The 19674-nt window shown below is 41.3% G+C and overlaps 1 protein-coding gene across 5 annotated transcripts in view; it reads right to left on the bottom strand.

Moving 5' to 3' along the window:
- Positions 1 to 1267: 1267 nt before the first annotated feature.
- GAS7 (growth arrest specific 7) overlaps positions 1268 to 19674 on the bottom strand; it is a 113235-nt gene continuing 94828 nt past the window's right edge. For all 5 annotated transcript variants that reach the window (XM_080560523.1, XM_080560525.1, XM_080560524.1 and 2 more), the window contains 4 exons: positions 19078 to 19201; positions 15555 to 15634; positions 12342 to 12440; positions 1268 to 11619 (listed from right to left, as the gene is read on the bottom strand). In XM_080560523.1, coding sequence (XP_080416649.1) covers positions 11506 to 11619; positions 12342 to 12440; positions 15555 to 15634; positions 19078 to 19201 — 417 coding nt within the window. In that variant the 3' untranslated portion in view covers positions 1268 to 11505. The remainder of the gene's footprint in view (positions 11620 to 12341; positions 12441 to 15554; positions 15635 to 19077; positions 19202 to 19674) is intronic.

Raw genomic sequence — 19674 nt, 5'->3', positions numbered from 1 at the left:
CCAAAATGAAGTAAAATCTTCTGTCCTTTATATCCAAATGTCATAGACTGTGAGGCTGACAGCCCGATCATCCACTCTGGTCCTTGACTGTAACAGTTAAGAGCCACCACACCAGCACAGCAAATGTCACAAGTTGTACGGTATCTCCTCATCTGCGGTTTCAGAGTTGTATTGTCCTCCACACTTGAAAATGCTGTTTGGTGATAAGGTGCAATGAAGTGTACCACAATATGTTAAGAATTGCCAAGCTTTCCCCAAGATGGTTTACACCATGCACCAACACCTGAAACAGCATTCTGAGACTTTTTTTTAGCAGATTTAGGCTACTTTGGGCAAAGTGCAAATGTACTGCTTTGAAAACCAAGCTTCAGCCTAGAACTTTTGCAGTGCCTTACCTGTCTCTTCCTTTCCCATGAAGAGTAAGCACAACTCTTCAACTACTTACCACATCAATGTATTAGGAATTTCCTTTACTAGCAACTCCTGTATTCCTTTATCTTTAAAAACACGTCATGCAGATATAGGACTATTCTGCAGGTGGGTGAAGAAAGTAAATTTTTACATGAGATCAAACCTGGAAAAATTCTTAGGAGGAAGCTCCAGTGAGGATTATGAGATGTGTGGACAATGCCTTTACCTCCAAAGTCAGTGTATCACATGCTGCTGGGAGGGTGAGCTCATGCTCTGCAGAACTGTGACACGTGCTTGTTCTGTGCTCTGCTTCTCCAGCAGCATCCCACATTGGAGACAGTTGTTGGACTAGACAGAATTTTGGTAAGGTTGACTTTGACTTTGTTAGAAGACCTGCCAGCATGCATGTTAACTCAAACATTCAAAGTAGAACAATTTATTAACAACATTTTACAACAATGCTTTCTCTTCATCTAAACTTCAAGGTAAACATGGGACTTGCAGCTAAAGGACTGTGTGTAGAACACTTACAGAGCACTTAAACTATGCCCATTTCATGGCAGCTGCTTTCACGCCTGTTTATGAATCAAACCCACTTAACTACTGTGTTTTAAATAGTTTTCTATATAAAAATGAAATTTTAACAATTGTACTCATCTGAATATCATGCAAAGGTCTGAAAAGGATATGGGTAAGTACATTACACCTGATGGATGTGATTGCAAATTCTAGCTATGTTACACTAGCATCAACAAAGCAGTAAATGTGCATATGACACCCCAGGTGTACTTTGACGATATTGCATTCAAAAGGTGTGTGACTTTGGTAGAAGAAAAAAACAGTCTGGTATATACAATTCCATGCTCAATGTGTCTCTGTACAGTTTATTTTACAGGTTATGAGATGAGCACTGTGGTGCATATAAACTTGCAGAACAATAGAGGAAAATACAGTTTAACCATATGAAATTGTTTTACAGAAGACAAACATTATGTTGTGGAAATGCCTTCGATATTGAAGGACAAGATCCATACTGACATATAGTAGCTTCCACCAAACTCTGCCAGTATACCCAAGCTGAAGATCTGCCCCTTAAATGCTTTCTGCATTCAACTTCTTCAGGTTGGTGATTCCTTCATGTACCTTTATGGAACAAACCTCATCCTACAATTTGCACAATGATGCAAGATTTACTAATTACCCAGACAGAGACTGCATGATACATAAACTATTTTAAGAGGTCTAGTCAGCCAAAATTTATGGAATGTTACAAAACTCTGGTTAAACATCTTTAAAAAGAAATTAGTAGTGGCAAGAGACATCTTTTCTAAAATTTTAGAATGTATTTAGCAAATTACACAAAAAGGACCAAACAAGCAATCTTATTTTAGCAGAAAACTCTGTTTTACTGTATGACTGGTAATCTGGCCTACCCTTGAATCCTTGCTGCCAGAATGTCTGCAAAACCGTTTGGTAGATTTTTCACTGTCTTGGGCTGCTGGAAAAATGGAAATTAAAGAGAAGAAAACATTTGCCCAATACTAGAACCTGCTGGTGGTGGGGTTTTGTTTGTTTTTTGTTTTTAAATTTCATTTTAACGAATAGAGGTTTCTGTCCCTAAGAATGTTTTTGTCATACTGAAGTAACAGAGTGGTAAATGGGTATCAAAATTCCTTATGTTCTTTTGAAAATCTCAGTCATCCCATCAAAACACCTCCAAAGGAACAAGGAATTTCAGGTCAAGCATTCCCAAATTCAAATGACTAAGATTGTCACATCGTGCGGATGTGAGATCCCTGAAATCACTGTTCAGCTTTGGACTTCCAGTACCAGAAAAATTGTTCCAAGCAACTGCTTTAAAGAAGAGTCAAGGTTTGTTTTTACAAAATAGCATTAGTTAAGCCCTAAATGCTACTTGACTCAACTATATTTTATGCAGAACTGCCTGCTTATTCCCTACTGAGACCCTTATACTGAGACCACTATACCTATGTGTCAGAAAATTAAGTTAAAACTGTCTTTCAATGCAGTTAAGTCTAACATGGCTAACATTTCCTTCTCCATTTTCAGCACTATGATTTTATGATGCCTGTGTTAGACTGTAAATGATCAGTGACATAAAGGCAGGAATATATAAGTGTGAATGCCCTAAAAGAGTGCACAGTCCAGAACAAGGAGGAAGGGTTGAGATTCCTGCACAGATCTGTACATACTGGCTGCTCCTAAGTTCTGAAAATTTTTAGGGTCAATCTGTGTATTTTATATGGTTGTAGCATGTACAATTTAAAGAGGCACTTCAAGAGGAACAACTAGCTCAGTTTTAGTAGGGTTGTGATACAAGCCATTATTCAGTTATTTATGAAATCAGTAGCTCTGAAAGACTATATATATTCAAAACTATACTCTTGTCCACTCACTGAACCTGAATATAGCAGCTGAAAAGCTTTTGTTCTTAATATCCACTGAGTTTGTCTCTTACAATACACCTGAAACAGTTCAACTTAATGTAAGTTGAGGGAGTTAAATTTGAATGTTTCAAATTTGTATTTTTATGTAATTAGTATGCTATTACTGTAAGACAAATTTTATTGGTCTCTAAAAGATTTTGTCCATGTACAATTGTTAGAAACAGATGTTTCATTAGGCACAAAAGGTTTCTGCTTTGAGAACACATGGGATTAGAAATTTAAGTGAAATTTTGCTATGTGTTGGTCCCTTCAGAAAAAATCTCCAGGGAAAAAAGATAAACTGTGACTTGCACAAAAAGGAGTCATTGCACTTCCAAACCTAGTGGCTGTTTAGAGAACTCCAAAACAAAACCCAAAACAACATCTCCAAAAAGCAAGCACTTACCAGCCTCAGAAAATATCCAGAAGCGTGAAGTTTGGTCAACACATAAAAGAAATGTTCTATGAACATTCAAAATCAAAGAAAAGATCTTGAAAACTGGTGTATGTCAGTAACGAAGGGGGAGGGGGGGGTAGTAACAATGAAGTTGAAGAAATTAAAATTGACAGATGCCCTCTTACATAAGATCTACTATGAGACAATGTAATGAATAATATTTATACAACAGTTCTCAGGAGGAAGACAAGGACTTGCTGATGTGAAAGATGACATCATAATTATGTAAAAGAAAGACTGTGTTCTCCAAGCTCCTGGAGAATACCTGCACACGAGGCTTGATAGATTTCTGCCTGACTCACAGCCAGTTCAGTGCCGTGGCACAGGACATCATACTACTGCCAAATCCAAATAACATTCTGCAGTCATCAGTGTGCTATTGCCACATATCAGTCTCCTGCTTGCACAATCACATGCTAGTCAGAGAGCCCTGTATCAAGGAAGAGATACAAGGGAACATTTCATTACTGATTTTCATATGCTAAGCAAAATTCAGCAATGAGCCTTCTACTGGACCCGTCAGGGTTCTGAGGAAGATGAGTGCCTAGCATCAAGCTCAAATTTCATTGGGGCAATTAAATATTTTACTATCTTATGTGTACGCTTTTTAATTTGAATCTGCCTGTGACTATCACCCGCCTGGTTAAGAGGGACCAACATGCTCCTCTGCAAAATGTCAGATGCCTCCACCATGCACAGAAGGACACCAGTCAGCTGCTCCTGAACACCGTACCGAAGGAATGCCCATACAGGAAGAATTATTCACAGCAATGCTTCGGAAACCACTACGTCTGGGACCTGATTCTTCTGTTTGAACATGTGCTGGATAGCAAAACGCCTACAGACTTTACATAAGGCTCAGTGATCAGGAAAAAAGACATTGTTCTTGCAAAGTAGAAATGTAAGAGTGACCAGGACTGCTTCCAGGACATCAAACTCTTGACTCCTATCTCTAGGAATAGGCCCAGCAGGCTGCACTAGTGCAAAACAGCACACTGGCTATTACGAAATAGCAAATACTTTTTCTATTCAGAATGAAGCAATCAGTTGATCACACCAAGAAGCCACATCTACTCACTCCAGGGGTTCCTTCAAAGTGCTGGTTTGGATTTCTAAGGTGCTTCATAGTGAAGGACCCACCTGGGTAAGCAATGCTCTTTCTCCCTCTCTCTCTGTGATAAAACAAACAGATGGTCAGAGCCACTTTTTCACTTATTTTGGGAATTGGATCATTAGAGCAGCAACAGGAGAGCTGTAGGCTCTAGAGCCATGCTCCTACAATAGCCTATTACACACAGCTGTTGAGAACTGCATACAGCAGCTAAGTCTCATACATTAAGTATTTGAGATTCTCGTTTCTTAATGTTTACCTCATTGAGAGACTGAGAGGAAAAAAAAAGGAAGCTTGTGAATTCCTATTCAATACCCTTATTTTCAAAGTCTCTGGTATCACCTGTGTGTGCCCTGATGACTTCCTAGAAACCTCTGACAGCTAAGCACTTCCAAAGAGCAGGTCAAAAGAGTGTACATTTCTGCATAAAGACTATGGAGGCTCACTTCCAGCAAATATTTAAAGAACGATGTAAAAAAAGGTACAAGTTTGAAGATGTTCTGAGAAGGTCTGAGTAATTACGACTGCTATCACCATGTAAAAGCTTCCTGTGAATGCTTTATAGAAAATTCCTGTTAGGAAAATAAAATATGAGAAAATAAAGTGACTTAGCAGGCAGATCACTGTCCCAAAACAGCTATGCTTGCTTGCATTGCATCATGGTGTATGATTCTATGGGATAGCAAAATTAACAAAAAGCAGTTAATTCTGCAACAGAAAACTGAATATACATAAAGTTTAAAGAGAAACAGAGAACAAGTTTGCACATCACCTGCTACGCATGAAAGAACGAACGATTTGAATATATACTGTTACTGTGCAATATGGAAGAAATACAGCTACCCCACAGCAGCTCAAGTAGGGCTGCAGAAGGAAAAAAGTGTTCCAAGAACATAAGAAGTATTTCCACATGTCTTTCGATGCTCTTATGATCTTTTAACATTAAAAAATAAAAATTAAAAATTAAAGCCATCTCTAAAGATCCCAGTATCAAGTAATTACAGAATGGCTGAGGTTGAAAGGGACCTCCAGAGATCACTTAATCTGTTAGTTTAACAGCCCCCCTGTTGAATTTCGTGAGGTTCCTAACCACCCAACTCTCCAGCCTGTCCAGGTCCCTCTGAATGGCAGCACAGCCCTCTGGTATATCAGCTCCTCCTCCCAGTTTTGTGTCATCACCAATCTTCCTGAGGATGCATTCTATTCCGTCATCCAGGTCACTGATGAATAAATCCAACAAGACTGGACCCAGTACTGACCCCTGGGGGACACTACTAGCTTTACTAGCTTACAGGCGTCTAAGTAGACTCTGTACCGCTAATCACAACCCTCTGAGCTCTGCTATCCAGCCAGTTCTCAACTCACCTCACTGTCCACTCATCCATCCCACACTTCCTGAGCTTGCCTATGAGGATGTTACGGGAGACAGCGTTGAAAGCCTTGATGAAGTCAAGGTAGACAACATCCACTGCTCACCCCTAGTCTATCCAGCCAGTCATTCCATCATAGAAGGCTTTCAGATTGGTTAAGCATGATTTCCCCTCGGTGAATCCATGCCGACTACTCCTGATGACCTTCTTAGCCTCCACGTGCTTGGAGATGACATCTGTTCCATCACCTTTCCAGGGATGGAGGTGAGGCTGACTGGCTGGTAGTTTCCTGTGTCCTCCTTCTTGCCCTTCTTCAAGACTGGAGTGACATTGACTACTTGGGGCAGAATGGCTGGAAAGCTTCCAGAGGAAAAGGATCTGGGGGCGTTGGTTGATGCTCACCTGAACGTGAGCCAACAGTGTGCCCAGGTGGCCAAGAAGGCCAATGACATCCTGGCTTGTATCAGGAATAGTGTAGCTCACACTGGTAATTGTCCCACTGTACTCGGCTCTGGTGAGGCTGCACCTCAAGTACGGTGTTCAGTTTTGGGCTCCTCACTACAAGAAGGACATCAAGGCCCTGGAGCATGTCCAGAGAAGGGCAATGAAGCTGGTGAAGGACACAAGTCCTATGAGGAGCAGCTGAGGAAACTGGGGTTGTTTAGTCCGGAGAAAAGGAGGCTCAAGGGAGAACTTGTTGCTCTCTCCAACTACCTGAAAGGAAGTTGTGGGGAGCTAGGGGTCAGCTTCTTCTTGCAGATAACTAGCGATAGGACAAGAGGGAATGGCCTCAAATTGCGCCAGGGGAGGTTCAGGTTAGAAATTAGGAGACATTTCTTGGAGTGGTCAGGCATTGGAAGGGGTTGCCCAGGGAAGGTGGTGGTGCACCATCACTGAGGGTGTTTAAGGAAAGGCTGGATGTTATACTTAGGGTCATGGTCTAGTGAGTAATATTGGTGGTTGGGGGATGGTTGCACCAGATGATCTCGGATGTCTTTTCCAACCTTAATGATACAATGATCGGTTTTCTTCCAGTCCTCAGACACCTCTCCTGTTCTCCATGACCTTTCAAAGATGATGGAGAGTAGCCTACCAGTGAAATAGCTTTCGTACAAGAGAACAACTGAAGACTTACAACACAAGTTCAACATATAGAGGTGACTAGCAAACAAGAGTTATGGATGTGAGTGAATCTGGAGCAGGTTGGATATCTGAGAATAAGGCCTTTTTGAATCTTGCTCTATGAAAGCAACTGGAATCCTGCCAGTGATGGAGAGAGTGCACTTGGCCAGTGTTGCAAATGACTCATTACTTTCATCTCATTAACTCAAACAGAAATCAGCTAACAGCATTGGATCCAGAATCAATTCTGTTAGGAAAAAAGTTAAAAGAATACCTCAGAGAAAGACTTGCAAGGACTTTCTATTGAGTTAACTGTACCAGAAGAATATACCTTAGAATATACAGGCAGACTGGTATAGACAATGAATAAAATGTAGGCATTCCGTACAGTAGCTGAAATAATAGTTGCATAACACCTCACCTGTTGTAGCACCGGAGTCAGGACACCCAAGGGATTCGAAGCCACCGGAGATCATAGAGCCTTCTAGCTCAGACAAGAACTCAAAAGCTCTGCTTGAACTGGAGATCACCAGGGAACCAGAAATTTGGCAGCATGATACAAGTATGTATGTGACAACATTGCTTAATCCTAGAGAGGGAGCTATGCAGGAGGGGAAGGCCTTTGAAACACAGGCAGCTTCAAAAAAAAAAAAAAAAAACAGGGCAAGTGGAGCTACCAGATGAAAATTAAAGGCAAATTCCCACTAATAGTGCTTCTTTAGGTAAAAGCAATCAATACTAATCAAAAGCCCACCTTCTGCTCTGTGAACATGGAACCATATGAAGACGCAAGACAGCATCAAACAACAAAAAACAGTCTGGTACCTATAGCAACTAGAACAGTAAAAACTTGTATGACGTGTGTTGACCCATCTGCCAGAAAAACAAGATCACACCAGAGCTCAGGACCTATGGTGGCAAGAGACTTTTTTTGCAACTCGATGATGAATAGAGCAATACTGAAACTCCCAGAGTAATCTTGTTAAGAACAAACATGAGGGCAGGCATCCATGCTTCCCTTCAAACATGCCACTACTACTTTAAAGATATTGGCTGTTCAGAAGCATAGGATCTCCACCAGTCGCTGATTTGTAAGGTGTCACACTGTCCAAGATCCATCAGCCAGACTAGGTAATGGGCCAAGTATCACTGATTGCAATCTGCAATGTGGTACCACAATGGAATACCATTCGTAGAAAATAACATTCACATTGTTTTCAAGCAACAGCAAAACTTCCCTAATGCTTCCATCAATAACAAGATAAAATTCTTATTATATAGGAAATATTTCACTGAGTACAGAGCAGTTCCATGTAAGGGTTTGCTGGGCCATCAAATAAACAACAGCCAGACACAAGTGCACACCTCATCTTATGCAAGAAAAACAAAGATACAGCCTCCACCAAGAGAATTATCATTCTACACAGCTCACACTTTCCTGCAACATTTCAAATAGACCAAAAAGTAGAAGTAGGAAAACTGCCTGGAAATAATTAAAAATCAACAATAAAAACCAAGTAATCAGAAACTGCAACTGAGAATTGAGAGCAGCTTAAGAAAACCATAGAAGTGGAACCAAAATACATTTCAGCCCTCAGAGAAACCTGTGCGAATGGACAGTATTTCCAGTTCAAAGCAGATAAAATAATAAACAACTGTGAAAAAAGGAGGAAAAATAAACTATAATTGGTAACAGAGTATTTCAGACATTTATTAAGGAGAATACCATTTAAAGTGCACAACTAGCTTGTTTGGTTTTGCAATCAAAACGTGATGAGATGTCATCAAGACTGCTCATTTTAACTTGCAGTGAGGCTTAGAATACAGGGGTTGACTTTAGACGTGGCTCTCAAGTACAGCAGTAAATTTTGGCCACTAAAGTTTTGAAAGCTCACCATGAATTTGTGGTTTAAAAAAAAAAAAGTGCCTGTCCTCCAAAGTGCATGGTAGAAATAGGAAAAGTACAAATCAATATGCCAAAAAGAATCATATTGAGAACAGAGTGTGAATGAACAGGAAGACTGAAAAAGCCCTATCAGCACAAAACTTCCCTGTTCAAGCAGCATAAGAAGACTTGAAGTAAAATGTGTGTAGTCTAACAGTTCAAAGAGCGACACTTAGGCAAACTATGGTTCAGGCATCAGCATGCTGGATGCTTCCAACACTGAGAATAAAATTGTAACTGCAGATTATGAAGTGTGTAACTGAAAGACAGTATGGTAGGTGTCAGGTCTAACAATCAGCAACAACAGGAAGAGTGATCCTGAGAATGCAGCAGTCACAAAATCGCACCTGCCAATGTGCAAAGGTTTATAAAGGGTAGCAACACAGCAGAGAAGGGTGCTGAAGAGACATTTGCTTTTGCAAGATGGGAATGACTTGTAATATCAGATTTTTTAAGGTGAATAAAAGGTGATTCATTCTTCTTCTATGAATCTATACTGGTAAAGAGGTGGTTGAAAAAAAGAAAAAGCCACTCTATGAAAATGCAACAGAATTCAGTTTGAAATGACAAGCCAGAAAAATAATCACTTGCAGCAATATTTTAAAAAGTATTTCAGATAAGACTTCTCTGCATTTCAGCTTGTGTTTGTAAAGGGGAAGATTAATTCTCAGTGCTCTAATCACAGCACAGTAATTTAAATACTCTGAGATTGGTGAACAAAAGCTTAAAATAACAGCCAAGCGGAAGACACAATTTTGGTAAGGGGGAAAAGAGATGTTAATAATGAGATATAGTAGGGCAAAACTGTGGATCAAATGAAAAAGTATAGTTTTGGATACTGTAGCTAATACCACGCTACACAATGAGGAAAGGCTATAGTGGTGAAAATCAAGGTTTCACAGGATCACAGAATGGTTAAGGCTGGCAGAGATCTCTGAAGGTCATCTGGTACAACTGCCATGCTCAAAGCTGGGCCAGCCACAGCAGGTTGTCCAGGACAGTATCCAGGTGGCTTTTGAAGATCTCCAAGGAGGGAGACTACAGAACCTCTCTGGGCAACCAGTTCAACCAGTTTCTGCTGGATATAAAAGCAAGAATCTTGAGTATAAAATGCTGAAATAATAGAATCATAGAATATCCCGAGTTGGAAGGGACCCATAAGGATCATCAAGTCCAACTCCTGGCACCACACAGGTCTACCCAAAATTTCAGACCATGTGACTAAGTGCACAGTCCAAACGCTTCTTAAACTCCAACAGGCTTGGTGCAGTGACTACTTCCCTGGGGAGCCTGTTCCAGTGGGCAACCACCCTCTCAGTGAAGAACCTCTTCCTGATGTGTAGCCTAAACCTCCCCTGCCTCAGCTTGACACCATTCCCGCGGGTCCTATCACCGGTGATTAAGGAGAATAGATCGGCGCCTGCCCCTCCACTTTTGGGCCCTCTAATATATTAACAGCAACACTGATCAATCAGTCAGAAATAACAGCGGAAGAAGAAAATGAACACCTTTTAAAAAAGTCTCCGAACACTGTGCCAAAAGCTGTGTTGAATTTTTGGTAAGGAAAAAACTGTGTTTAAATATATGATGATGCAGAAGTGCTGGGCATCCACAGCTATACTTAATGCAGTCTAGAATCACAGATACGTGGTACCTTTGAAAATCAGGATCTAAAAAGATAAGCATAATTTAGCTACATGAACTTGGTAATTAAATATAGCTAAAGTCTCTGATATTCAACTGAAGGAACCAACAGAGGGCAATTTAAACTTGAATCCCAAACAAAATGTTAGAGAGTTGTCTTTAAAAAGACACCATGAAAAAACATCCCGCATAAGCAGGAAAGGTTTTGAGCATCTCATTTATTCCTTGGTATATAACTTCTTTCTGTCATTGAGCTAATTCTGTCATTGAGCTAATGAGGTAGGTATAGCACAATAAAGTCTTTCCTGGTAAATAACACTTTCAACTTTATCAATTGGCCTAGAACAGAAACAATGACAATAATAGGTTTATGTATCCCTGAGAGGGAGTATAAAACAGGAAGAACAAGAGTCCTCTCTATAGATATGGGGGAAAAGGGCCATGGTGGGAAACTGTTATATGAAATAAATGTATTTGCACAACGTTGCTGCAAGATATGCAAGTTTTACAGATGGGGGAGCCAGAAAGTTAATTGACTTGCCTGTGGTCATGAAAGCAGTCAGTAACAGACCTGGGGTTCATGATTAGGGCTTCCTTGCCTCCTGCATCATGTTCATTTACCCACTTGCTGGCCAGAAGAGACACTGCATTGTTGTTCTAACATACTATATATGATAGCCATGCAAGGGATATAGCACAAAGTCACTGAAGAACACAGTTCTCTCTGTACCAGAAAGCAGATTTCTTCTGGAAGCTGCGTGCAATTGAGAACCTTTGGTGGGAAGTGCACACCTGTTTTCTTCACCTTGGAATGTTTGGTGTTTAAGGCTTAGTTAGCACAATGAAAACCATTTTAATGACTAAATGTAACAGAGATAGCCCGTACAGGCATAAATTACAAGGTGTCTGGTAGTGGAACAACCTTTTCCATATGCTCTTCTGACCCCTAAAAAAAACATTAGCCTGGTTAATTCATCACGTACAACTATAAGAACAGTCTATATTTCCATGTCCACAGGTCGGATATCTCCAGTTTTGTGTTCTTTTACCCACAATTCCCTGTCTTTGGCAGGATCCACTTTCCGAAGCAACTGATCCACGAGCTCTACTGTCTGAAATAAACAAAACAAGAATCAAAATGTCAAGGGTGCATTTCAAGTGGATACAGTCACTGCTCTGAAGTGCAGAACTGCTTTGGGCATGCCTGTGTGGCATTTGCTGACAACTAAGAACTGCATGTACTTGAGGCCAGGGGACAACGGCCAGAATGGGAAGCCTTGTAGCAGGAAGCAGAAAAAAGGCAGGCCTGCAATGTCAGGCAGAGACAAGCTTCCTATACCAGGCACTGGCCAGTCAGTCTCTTGACTCTAGATCTGCAAGCTATACCTTACATCAAATACAACCATGTATTGCAGGTCAGCATACCTCCCGTGTTTAAATATTTGAAAACTAGACTTTTTAAAAATGAAAAATATACTTCCTCTCCCAACAGTGAAACTGTCTATTTACCATCTTTCATTGCAAGAAAAAATGACCTTGAGGTGTAGCATATGTTGCTGGCAGAGCTGGTAACAGCTCATGCTGGTCAAATGAACTTCAATACCCCAGCTAAAAGCTGTGATCCAGTAGTATGAAATGTAAGCAGGATCAGGAAGTCTTGGAGGAACAGGACTGGAGGGTTGCACTACAGTACTGCTGCAAACTTAACAAGCTGACAACATGCACTACTTCCACATCTCTTTTTGGTACCAAGTTAGTCAGATCAGGATAGGGACCATTCAGCTCAGATGAAATGCAGTAAAGACCAAAGGGATTAAACAAAAAGCAGACTTACACTTTGGTTGAACATGTCTGTCTCGTGCCGCAGCTGTGTATACTGACAAAGATGCTGCCGAATCATCTCCACCCTTTCAACTTCTAGTCTCTCAAGCTCCTGAAGAGGAAAAAAAAAAAAAAAAATCAAGTGCACATTTTTCTTGGAAGCTGATCTGGAAGGCCCAGCCTCCCAAAGGATGACATACAAAAGGTCAGTGCAATACAGCCCCAGTCAGTGCAATACAGCCCCAGGGTCATGCTTTGGAACTGAATTCTGAGGTTCCCCCTGAATTGCAAAGAAGAGACAGCAAGCAACAGAAGTCACTTTAGCCTTAGCCAAAGGACAGAAAAAAAGGGTAAAACTTCGCATTGTTTTCAGGGATACTGCAAGCCAAGAGGGAATCTGTTTCCTGCAAGAAGCTTTGCATGTTTGTTGAAGTTAGCTCCGGTGATTCCTTGGGGAAGCAGGAGACCATGTCAAGGTGTATGACTCAGAGGGCCTTACACCTGATAGCAGTTTTATCTGTTCACTAGATGATGGGCTGGGAAAAATCTCCACCTTGCCCAGCTGGCAGCGAGAATCATAGAATATCCCGAGTTGGAAGGGACCCATAAGGATCATCAAGTCCAACTCCTGGCACCACACAGGTCTACCCAAAATTTCAGACCATGTGACTAAGTGCACAGTCCAAACGCTTCTTAAACTCCAACAGGCTTGGTGCAGTGACTACTTCCCTGGGGAGCCTGTTCCAGTGGGCAACCACCCTCTCCGTGAAGAACCTCTTCCTGATGTGTAGCCTAAACCTCTCCTGCCTCAGCTTGACACCATTCCTGCGGGTCCTATCACTGGTGATTAAGGAGGATAGATTGGCACCTGCCCCTCCACTCCTCCTCGTGAGGAAGTTGTAGACCATGATGAGGTCTCCCCTCAGCCTCCTCTTTTCCAGGCTGAACAGGCCAAGTGACCTCAGCTGCTCTTCATACATCTTCCCCTCTAGGCCCTTCACCATTTTCATTGCCCTCCTCTGGACACTCTCCAACAGTTTTACATCCCTTTTGTACTGTGGTGCCCAGAACTGCACACAGTACTCGAGGTGAGGCCACACCAGCGCAGAGTAGAGAGGGAGAATCACTTCCCTCAACTGATTAGCGATGCTGTGCTTGATGCACCCCAGGATACGGTTGGCCCTGCTGGCTGCCAGGGCACACTGCTGGCTCATATTCAACTTGCTGTCAACCACAACTCCCAGATCCTCTTCGGGGCTGCTCTCCAGCATCTCGTCGCCCAGTCTGTACGTATAGCCAGGGTTGCCCCATCCCAGGTGCAGGACCTGGCACTTGCTCTTGGAAGCCCAGCAACGCTTTAGTTGAAAAGACAGGTGGTTTCTAACTTTCCTGTTGATTTTTTTTCTGCCTCCCTCTTCTCTGAAGGCCAGCTAGGACTGGGGAGGGCAGTATGCCTCCTGGATTCTGATACTCTTACTGTGCGTCAAAATCTGCATTTAGTCCTTTCCTTGGCCACCTGCGTGGGAGTAGTAGAAGCAGCATGCCACAGAAGTCTATCTCTAAGGATACAAACTAAAATGGGCTTAACACTCCCCTCTGATGTATTACTAGAAAGTTCTGCATCCACAGGTACATTAGTGGGGTCAAATCTTTAAACCAAAATTGCATTCAGAGAGCATTTCTGATGTCTGCTTACTGGGCACCATGGTGAGTGCAGCCTCAGCATACACAAGCAGGCAGGCTGCTTCATTGCCTTCACTGTGCTTACTGCTATTTGTTAAATGTCTTGTGGGAAACAGATCCCTGATTTACAGCACGAAAATCTCAGGTGGCACACTATCTGCCTGGGGAATTAGAAGAGCAAAGGAGCTCATGGTATGCACAGGACTGAAAAACTTATCTACTGATGTTGCTGGCTGACGTACTGAGCTTATGGAAAAAACTGGGCCAGTTTGAACTCAGACTCCCTTACTTAGGGCACATGTATGTGGGACCAAGAAACAGAACCCATTGTCCTAATGCTGATGAGCATGCGACACAAAGAATGTGCATTGCATGTGCAACACAAACTTCCTGAAAGAACGCACACAAGGAAACTCAAATCTTCAAACTCTGACTCTCTTGACTGTGTGTTGTATATGAACAGATCAGATGCAGATTGTTTTTGAACTTAGATTTTATATTGATTATACTGAGACATATATTCAAATGTTTCTCAGCTTCCATCTCACAACAAACCAACCTACTGTGCAGGCTACAGGCTATGACAAAAGCACTTGAGTTGTACTGATTCCCCAGAAACAAATATGCAACTTACATATGGCCACACCTCTGGCACTTATCAGTGAGAAAACACGAGTGCAGGTAAGAGGAGGATCAGATCCCTTACATACAGGAACTGCCAACTTTTCCTCTCTTGTTCTGCTTTTGGGACTATATCCGCCTCCTGAATTTCCATGCCCCATCTGCCTTTATTTATTCAGTGCACATTAAATATTGCACTGACACACTTCTAAATGCTGAGCAATTGACTCTGCTTCTTATTAGGAGGAGTCTGAAGTTTTGTGTTTGTCCAGTGAGGAAAATACCCACAGAAGATATTTTTATTTCCCACTTTTGAAAGTAACTGGCTGTCATTCAGAAGGGCTCTAAGGAATGGCATGAGGGAGGAGCCCTAAAGCTAACGTATGCATATTTCAAGGAATACAGCACATCAAAGCTAGAAGAGTATCTTTGTATGCTAGTGACTAATCCTGAAGGCATATGCCCTTAGGGTGAATACTGTGAGCTGTGTTAGCATCAGAGAATAAGAACAGTAAGAAATTAAATGATATCTCTACTGAGCCAGCAATACTTGTGAAGAAACTTTAAAATCATAGAAACAAAAATTCATTAATTTATAAATGGATTCAGTGATTTAATGTGTGTCTTTCCATGTATTCCTTGCTCATTACTTCATCCTTCCTGGGGACAATTCCAGCATTCCAGCCCATAGGCAGCTCTGAACTGGTTTAGAGTCTTCTGCAAAGAAACAATTATTTCTGCCTTCCGCAAATGATATGTTTTTCTTAGAACTGAGAACACAAGATACCACAGGAGAGTTATCACCTAATTCTCCCAATGCTTTTCCCTGTAACTAGCTAAGTAAGCTTTTAATAACTTGCAACGTTGATATTACAACTTTGCAATGCTATATAAACTTAAGATGCTAAACAGAGTTACATACCAGAGTGGTGGTCACCATTTCCTCAAACCACTTGGACTGTGCTTGATTATAAAGATCCACACAACGCATCAGATCATCTCCTGAAAAGTTCAAGACAGCAACACTTTAGTCCTCTCTAGCCTATATTATGAAGCTTAAAAGAAAGTTGTAGTTCATGTATTGTATACGGATCAAAAAGTTTTGAAGGTCAGTCCTGGCAGAGCTGAACACAATTGTTAGATGGTATTTGTTAGGCACAATAAAAACAATTTGAACGAAATGTATGCAATTGATGTCTGCTTAAAGATCAAGTGATTGGGGTGAGAAACCATGAAGGAGAAAGAGAAAATTTTAAAATGAAAATATGAACACTAAGTAATATTTTATATAATGACCAGAACTATGAAAGATAGTTACTTCAGTTAAATTAAAGCTGGTCATAGAAAATTATATCAAAAAAATAAATAATTAAAATGGGAAATCATAATATTGAGTTATGGAGCTGCAGGATAGCAGCTCTGTAGTTCAGACTGCATTCTAAGACAGGTTTAAAACAGGAGAGAAGCATCAGGCTCAAGCTTTCTGAGATCAAGGGAAGCTTTTTTGCAGCAACCTCAACTGAGCTGCACACTCTCATATTCTCCTTCTTCTGAAGATGCACAATTCCAGTCTGGCTCTGGCTTCCTCTCTTGTTCAGGGCAATAATCACACCTTATTGCGTTACTTGAAATTTTCTCCATTGTAGAGCTCTGCTCTGACAAAGAGGGTAAAGTGGGTGGCACGTTTGAGATTACCACTTTCTGACTAGTATATTCTCTTTCTTCTTTAAACGAGGCTCAGTTATTCCTTCACTAATCGTTGTAATGTCTTGGTCCACAGTTCAAATTCATACAGTTCTTTTAGGTATAAAAAGATCTTTATACAGAAACCAGGGAAGAACTGAGCTTTAAGAACAGGACTACATAGACCAGAGAAGTGTCAAAGAAGTAAATGCATCTGAAAATTTGAGCCTCATGGACTTAAAACTTGGTGTGGCAACCAAAGTCTATAATCTCCACCCACCTGTGTGAATCTGAGTCACTATACAGCCAGAAACATGAAAGTCATAGAACATATGACATGGAAGGAAGGAAAAAGCAACATCACTTATCAGTAAGTGGTGGGATTATAGAAAGGGTGTGGTTTGAAGTGGTATCTGGAAGTCTCTAGTCCTACCATTCACTTGCAGCAGGCCTAATTTCAAAGCTAGATCATTAATGCTGCTGCTGTGTACATCCCAAGCACCCCAGAAACGCTGCTGGGTAGCAGTAACTGTGGGGATAAGGCCAGTCCTCCCCCTTCCATGCACTGTAACAGTGGCACAGTCTGGGACAGTGATGGGGGGACTCAAGCCCAAACTCTTGGTTACTCCCTTCTTATCTTCATCTCTCCTCTGTTTGTTTGGTAAATAACTATTACAAACAATTTCTGAAGACCCAAGTGAACAGAGAGGTTGTGAATTTGCAGAGAGACAGAAGAAGAACATTTATCAAGGAGCCTCCTGTCACTAACACAGCATTTGTTTCTCCTCAGATGGCTGCCTATACATACGGTCAAACTGTAAATGACTCTCATCAGTGTCCTCAGAACCCAGACAAGCCAAGAGAAGCCTTAGAGTTTTAAAACTGTTAAGGACCACTCTACCAAGACAGACCTATGAAAGGATGAACCACAGAAGCCCTAGTTAAAACATATTTTTATCAAAGGCACGAACAGGGATGCACATGGATCCCATGGAAGTGATTTGACTCCGTAAAACACATGCACAAATCACATCGAGTAGTTTCATCTTCACTACAGTATAACACACGCTACAATATTCTCAGTATTCCTTAAACAAATCATTTTAATCACTAAGTAACAGAGGAAAAATAGACAGAAAGTTCACTTTCTGTGAAAAAGGCAGTGTAACAGGCACCCACATGGTTGGGGGCAACTGTGACTTAGAGAATAACCAAGGAAGGAACTACAATTTAAGGAAGAAACATCCTCAGTTGAGCAAAAATCTGTAACTACCTTTGACAGGAACTTCAGACAAGTGAAAAAATCAGATGCAGTCCCCCAAACAACTGTAAATAGGATTAGTCATATGGGCCTTAACCTTGCCAGTACTTGTGGTGTATGCAATGGTTACCTGAGGAACTTCTACAGAGAGGAAAAATCTATGAAGATGGTATCAAAGACTGATAAGGCTTGTCCCATGAGAGAAACAAGAACCATGTGTAGACACCACTTGGAAGACAAACCTCCAGAACTTGAGCTGCACATGAATCAGGAAAGGCTAAGGTCCTTTCTGTGGGAGAACAGAGGCTGGTACCACCTAGTTCTCTTTCACTGCAGTAATAAATGGCACTGAGCTGTGAAAAATTGACAATAAGTTTAAAAGCTAAGACTGTACTTAGCTTGAACTGTAAACAGTGCTATGTTTCAGCCAGAAGTTCAGAAAAACTCAGGATATGGGGTGGGCCACGCTACCTCCATACTCTGTACATGATGTGTGGAGGGGAAGCCTGTAGTGTGCCTGTCCCTCTGAGAGCTCCTGGGGCTAAAAGTGCTTTGGTAGAGTATTTGAATATACCTGAAAGTGTGAATTTGCAGATCCACGATCACACCAAGAAAAGCCCCGAACTCCTTGCTTGCCATCTGGATGCCCTAGCTGACAGGAAGATTCAGACTCCTTCTTGCTTGCTCCTTCTGGACCCATAAAACTTGCCTTCATGGTTGCACACTAACCCAGCTTCAACAGGAGCGACGCAGAGCAATCTTATCCCAGAACACCCCATAGTTTGCTTACACTTCTTTGTGGATGGGCAACTGTATGTTTATAACCCTGACTTGAGAGAGCCTAAACTATAGGTCTGCTGCATTCTGGACAAGCACCTGTCTGCTACCTGAATGGCAATAGGTCCTCCTTTGGCAGATTTTCAACTGAACTAAATACAACCTGAAAAAGTTACAAGCATGTCTGGAAAACCCTAAGGGATTTAAAAACAGAGACCTCAGGTAGGAGACAGGCATCTCGTTGTCTCAGCAAGATCAACATCAAGCCACAATAGAGATGTTTCTGTCTGAAATCTGAAGCGTGTATGCAGGCTAAATAAGTTTACTGTACCCCAATTCCATCTCAAAATCACTTCAGGCTACTACAAGCTTCTTTGAATCTGACTTTTAAAGTTTTGCAAACACTGTTATCTTAGCACACCTTTAGAAAACAAGTATAATTCACTCTTCTTTTTGGCCAGTTACTGAAATCATCCATCATTTTCTGAAGTCTGACTTAGAAAAACCCGGCTTAGTTTTTTCTTTGAAGAGAATTCTCCTCTTCAGAGGATTTAAAACCAAACATATCCATACCATGCTTCACATTGACTTCATAGCTGGAATCTTAAAAAAAACAATGCAGATGGACAGGCAGTTCTATCCCAGTTTTTCCTGCCACAATCTTCTTGGTGGCTTTCCTGGTGCAGCACTTAACTCCTGATGGCCCCTGGTCACAGGTACTCACCTGCCTGAGTGGACTTCCGCCTTGCCTTTTTAATTTCCTCTTCTGTCTTGTTGCTGAGCTTCACCTCCAACTGCTGCGTTTTTGCTTCCAGATCCTTCTGTCTCTCCGTCAAGGCCTTCCGGGCCTTGGATTAATTAAAGAAGATCACATGTTTTTACAGGAAAAGAGCTTCCAACTGCTTTCAGACATCTATGACTTTTTCATACAAATGTGTCAGTAAGAAGTCAGGTTTCTAACCCAGTTTCAAGTACAAGGATTCAAGTTCCTAGGACACCATGTGGTGTTCAAAGAAGTGCCTTATTAGGATTTTTCACTGACCATCTGGACTCTCCCATAGGTCTCTGCCTATCTGCCTTACTGTACAAAAAGCATCATCAGACTGTCATGTTCTTTAGTAACTTTCTCATTATTTCTGGAACAAAAGGGAGCTGTAGCTTCTTCCAACTCTCTTAACCAGTATCACCAAGATACTTCTTCCACTTACTTCTCTCCTTAGGATCTGAATTGTTGAAAGAATTTCAAGTACACTGTAGAATTTATTTTCAACTACCCTCTGGTTTCAATATATATTTATCAGAAATTTTAGCAATAGGTAAT

The sequence above is a fragment of the Anser brachyrhynchus genome (assembly GCF_964034855.1).
Source record: "Anser brachyrhynchus genome assembly, chromosome: 18".
In the NCBI taxonomy this organism is placed as follows: domain Eukaryota; kingdom Metazoa; phylum Chordata; class Aves; order Anseriformes; family Anatidae; genus Anser; species Anser brachyrhynchus.
Note: the sequence above shows the minus strand (reverse complement) of the source record. Positions and strands in the feature narration are given on the sequence as shown.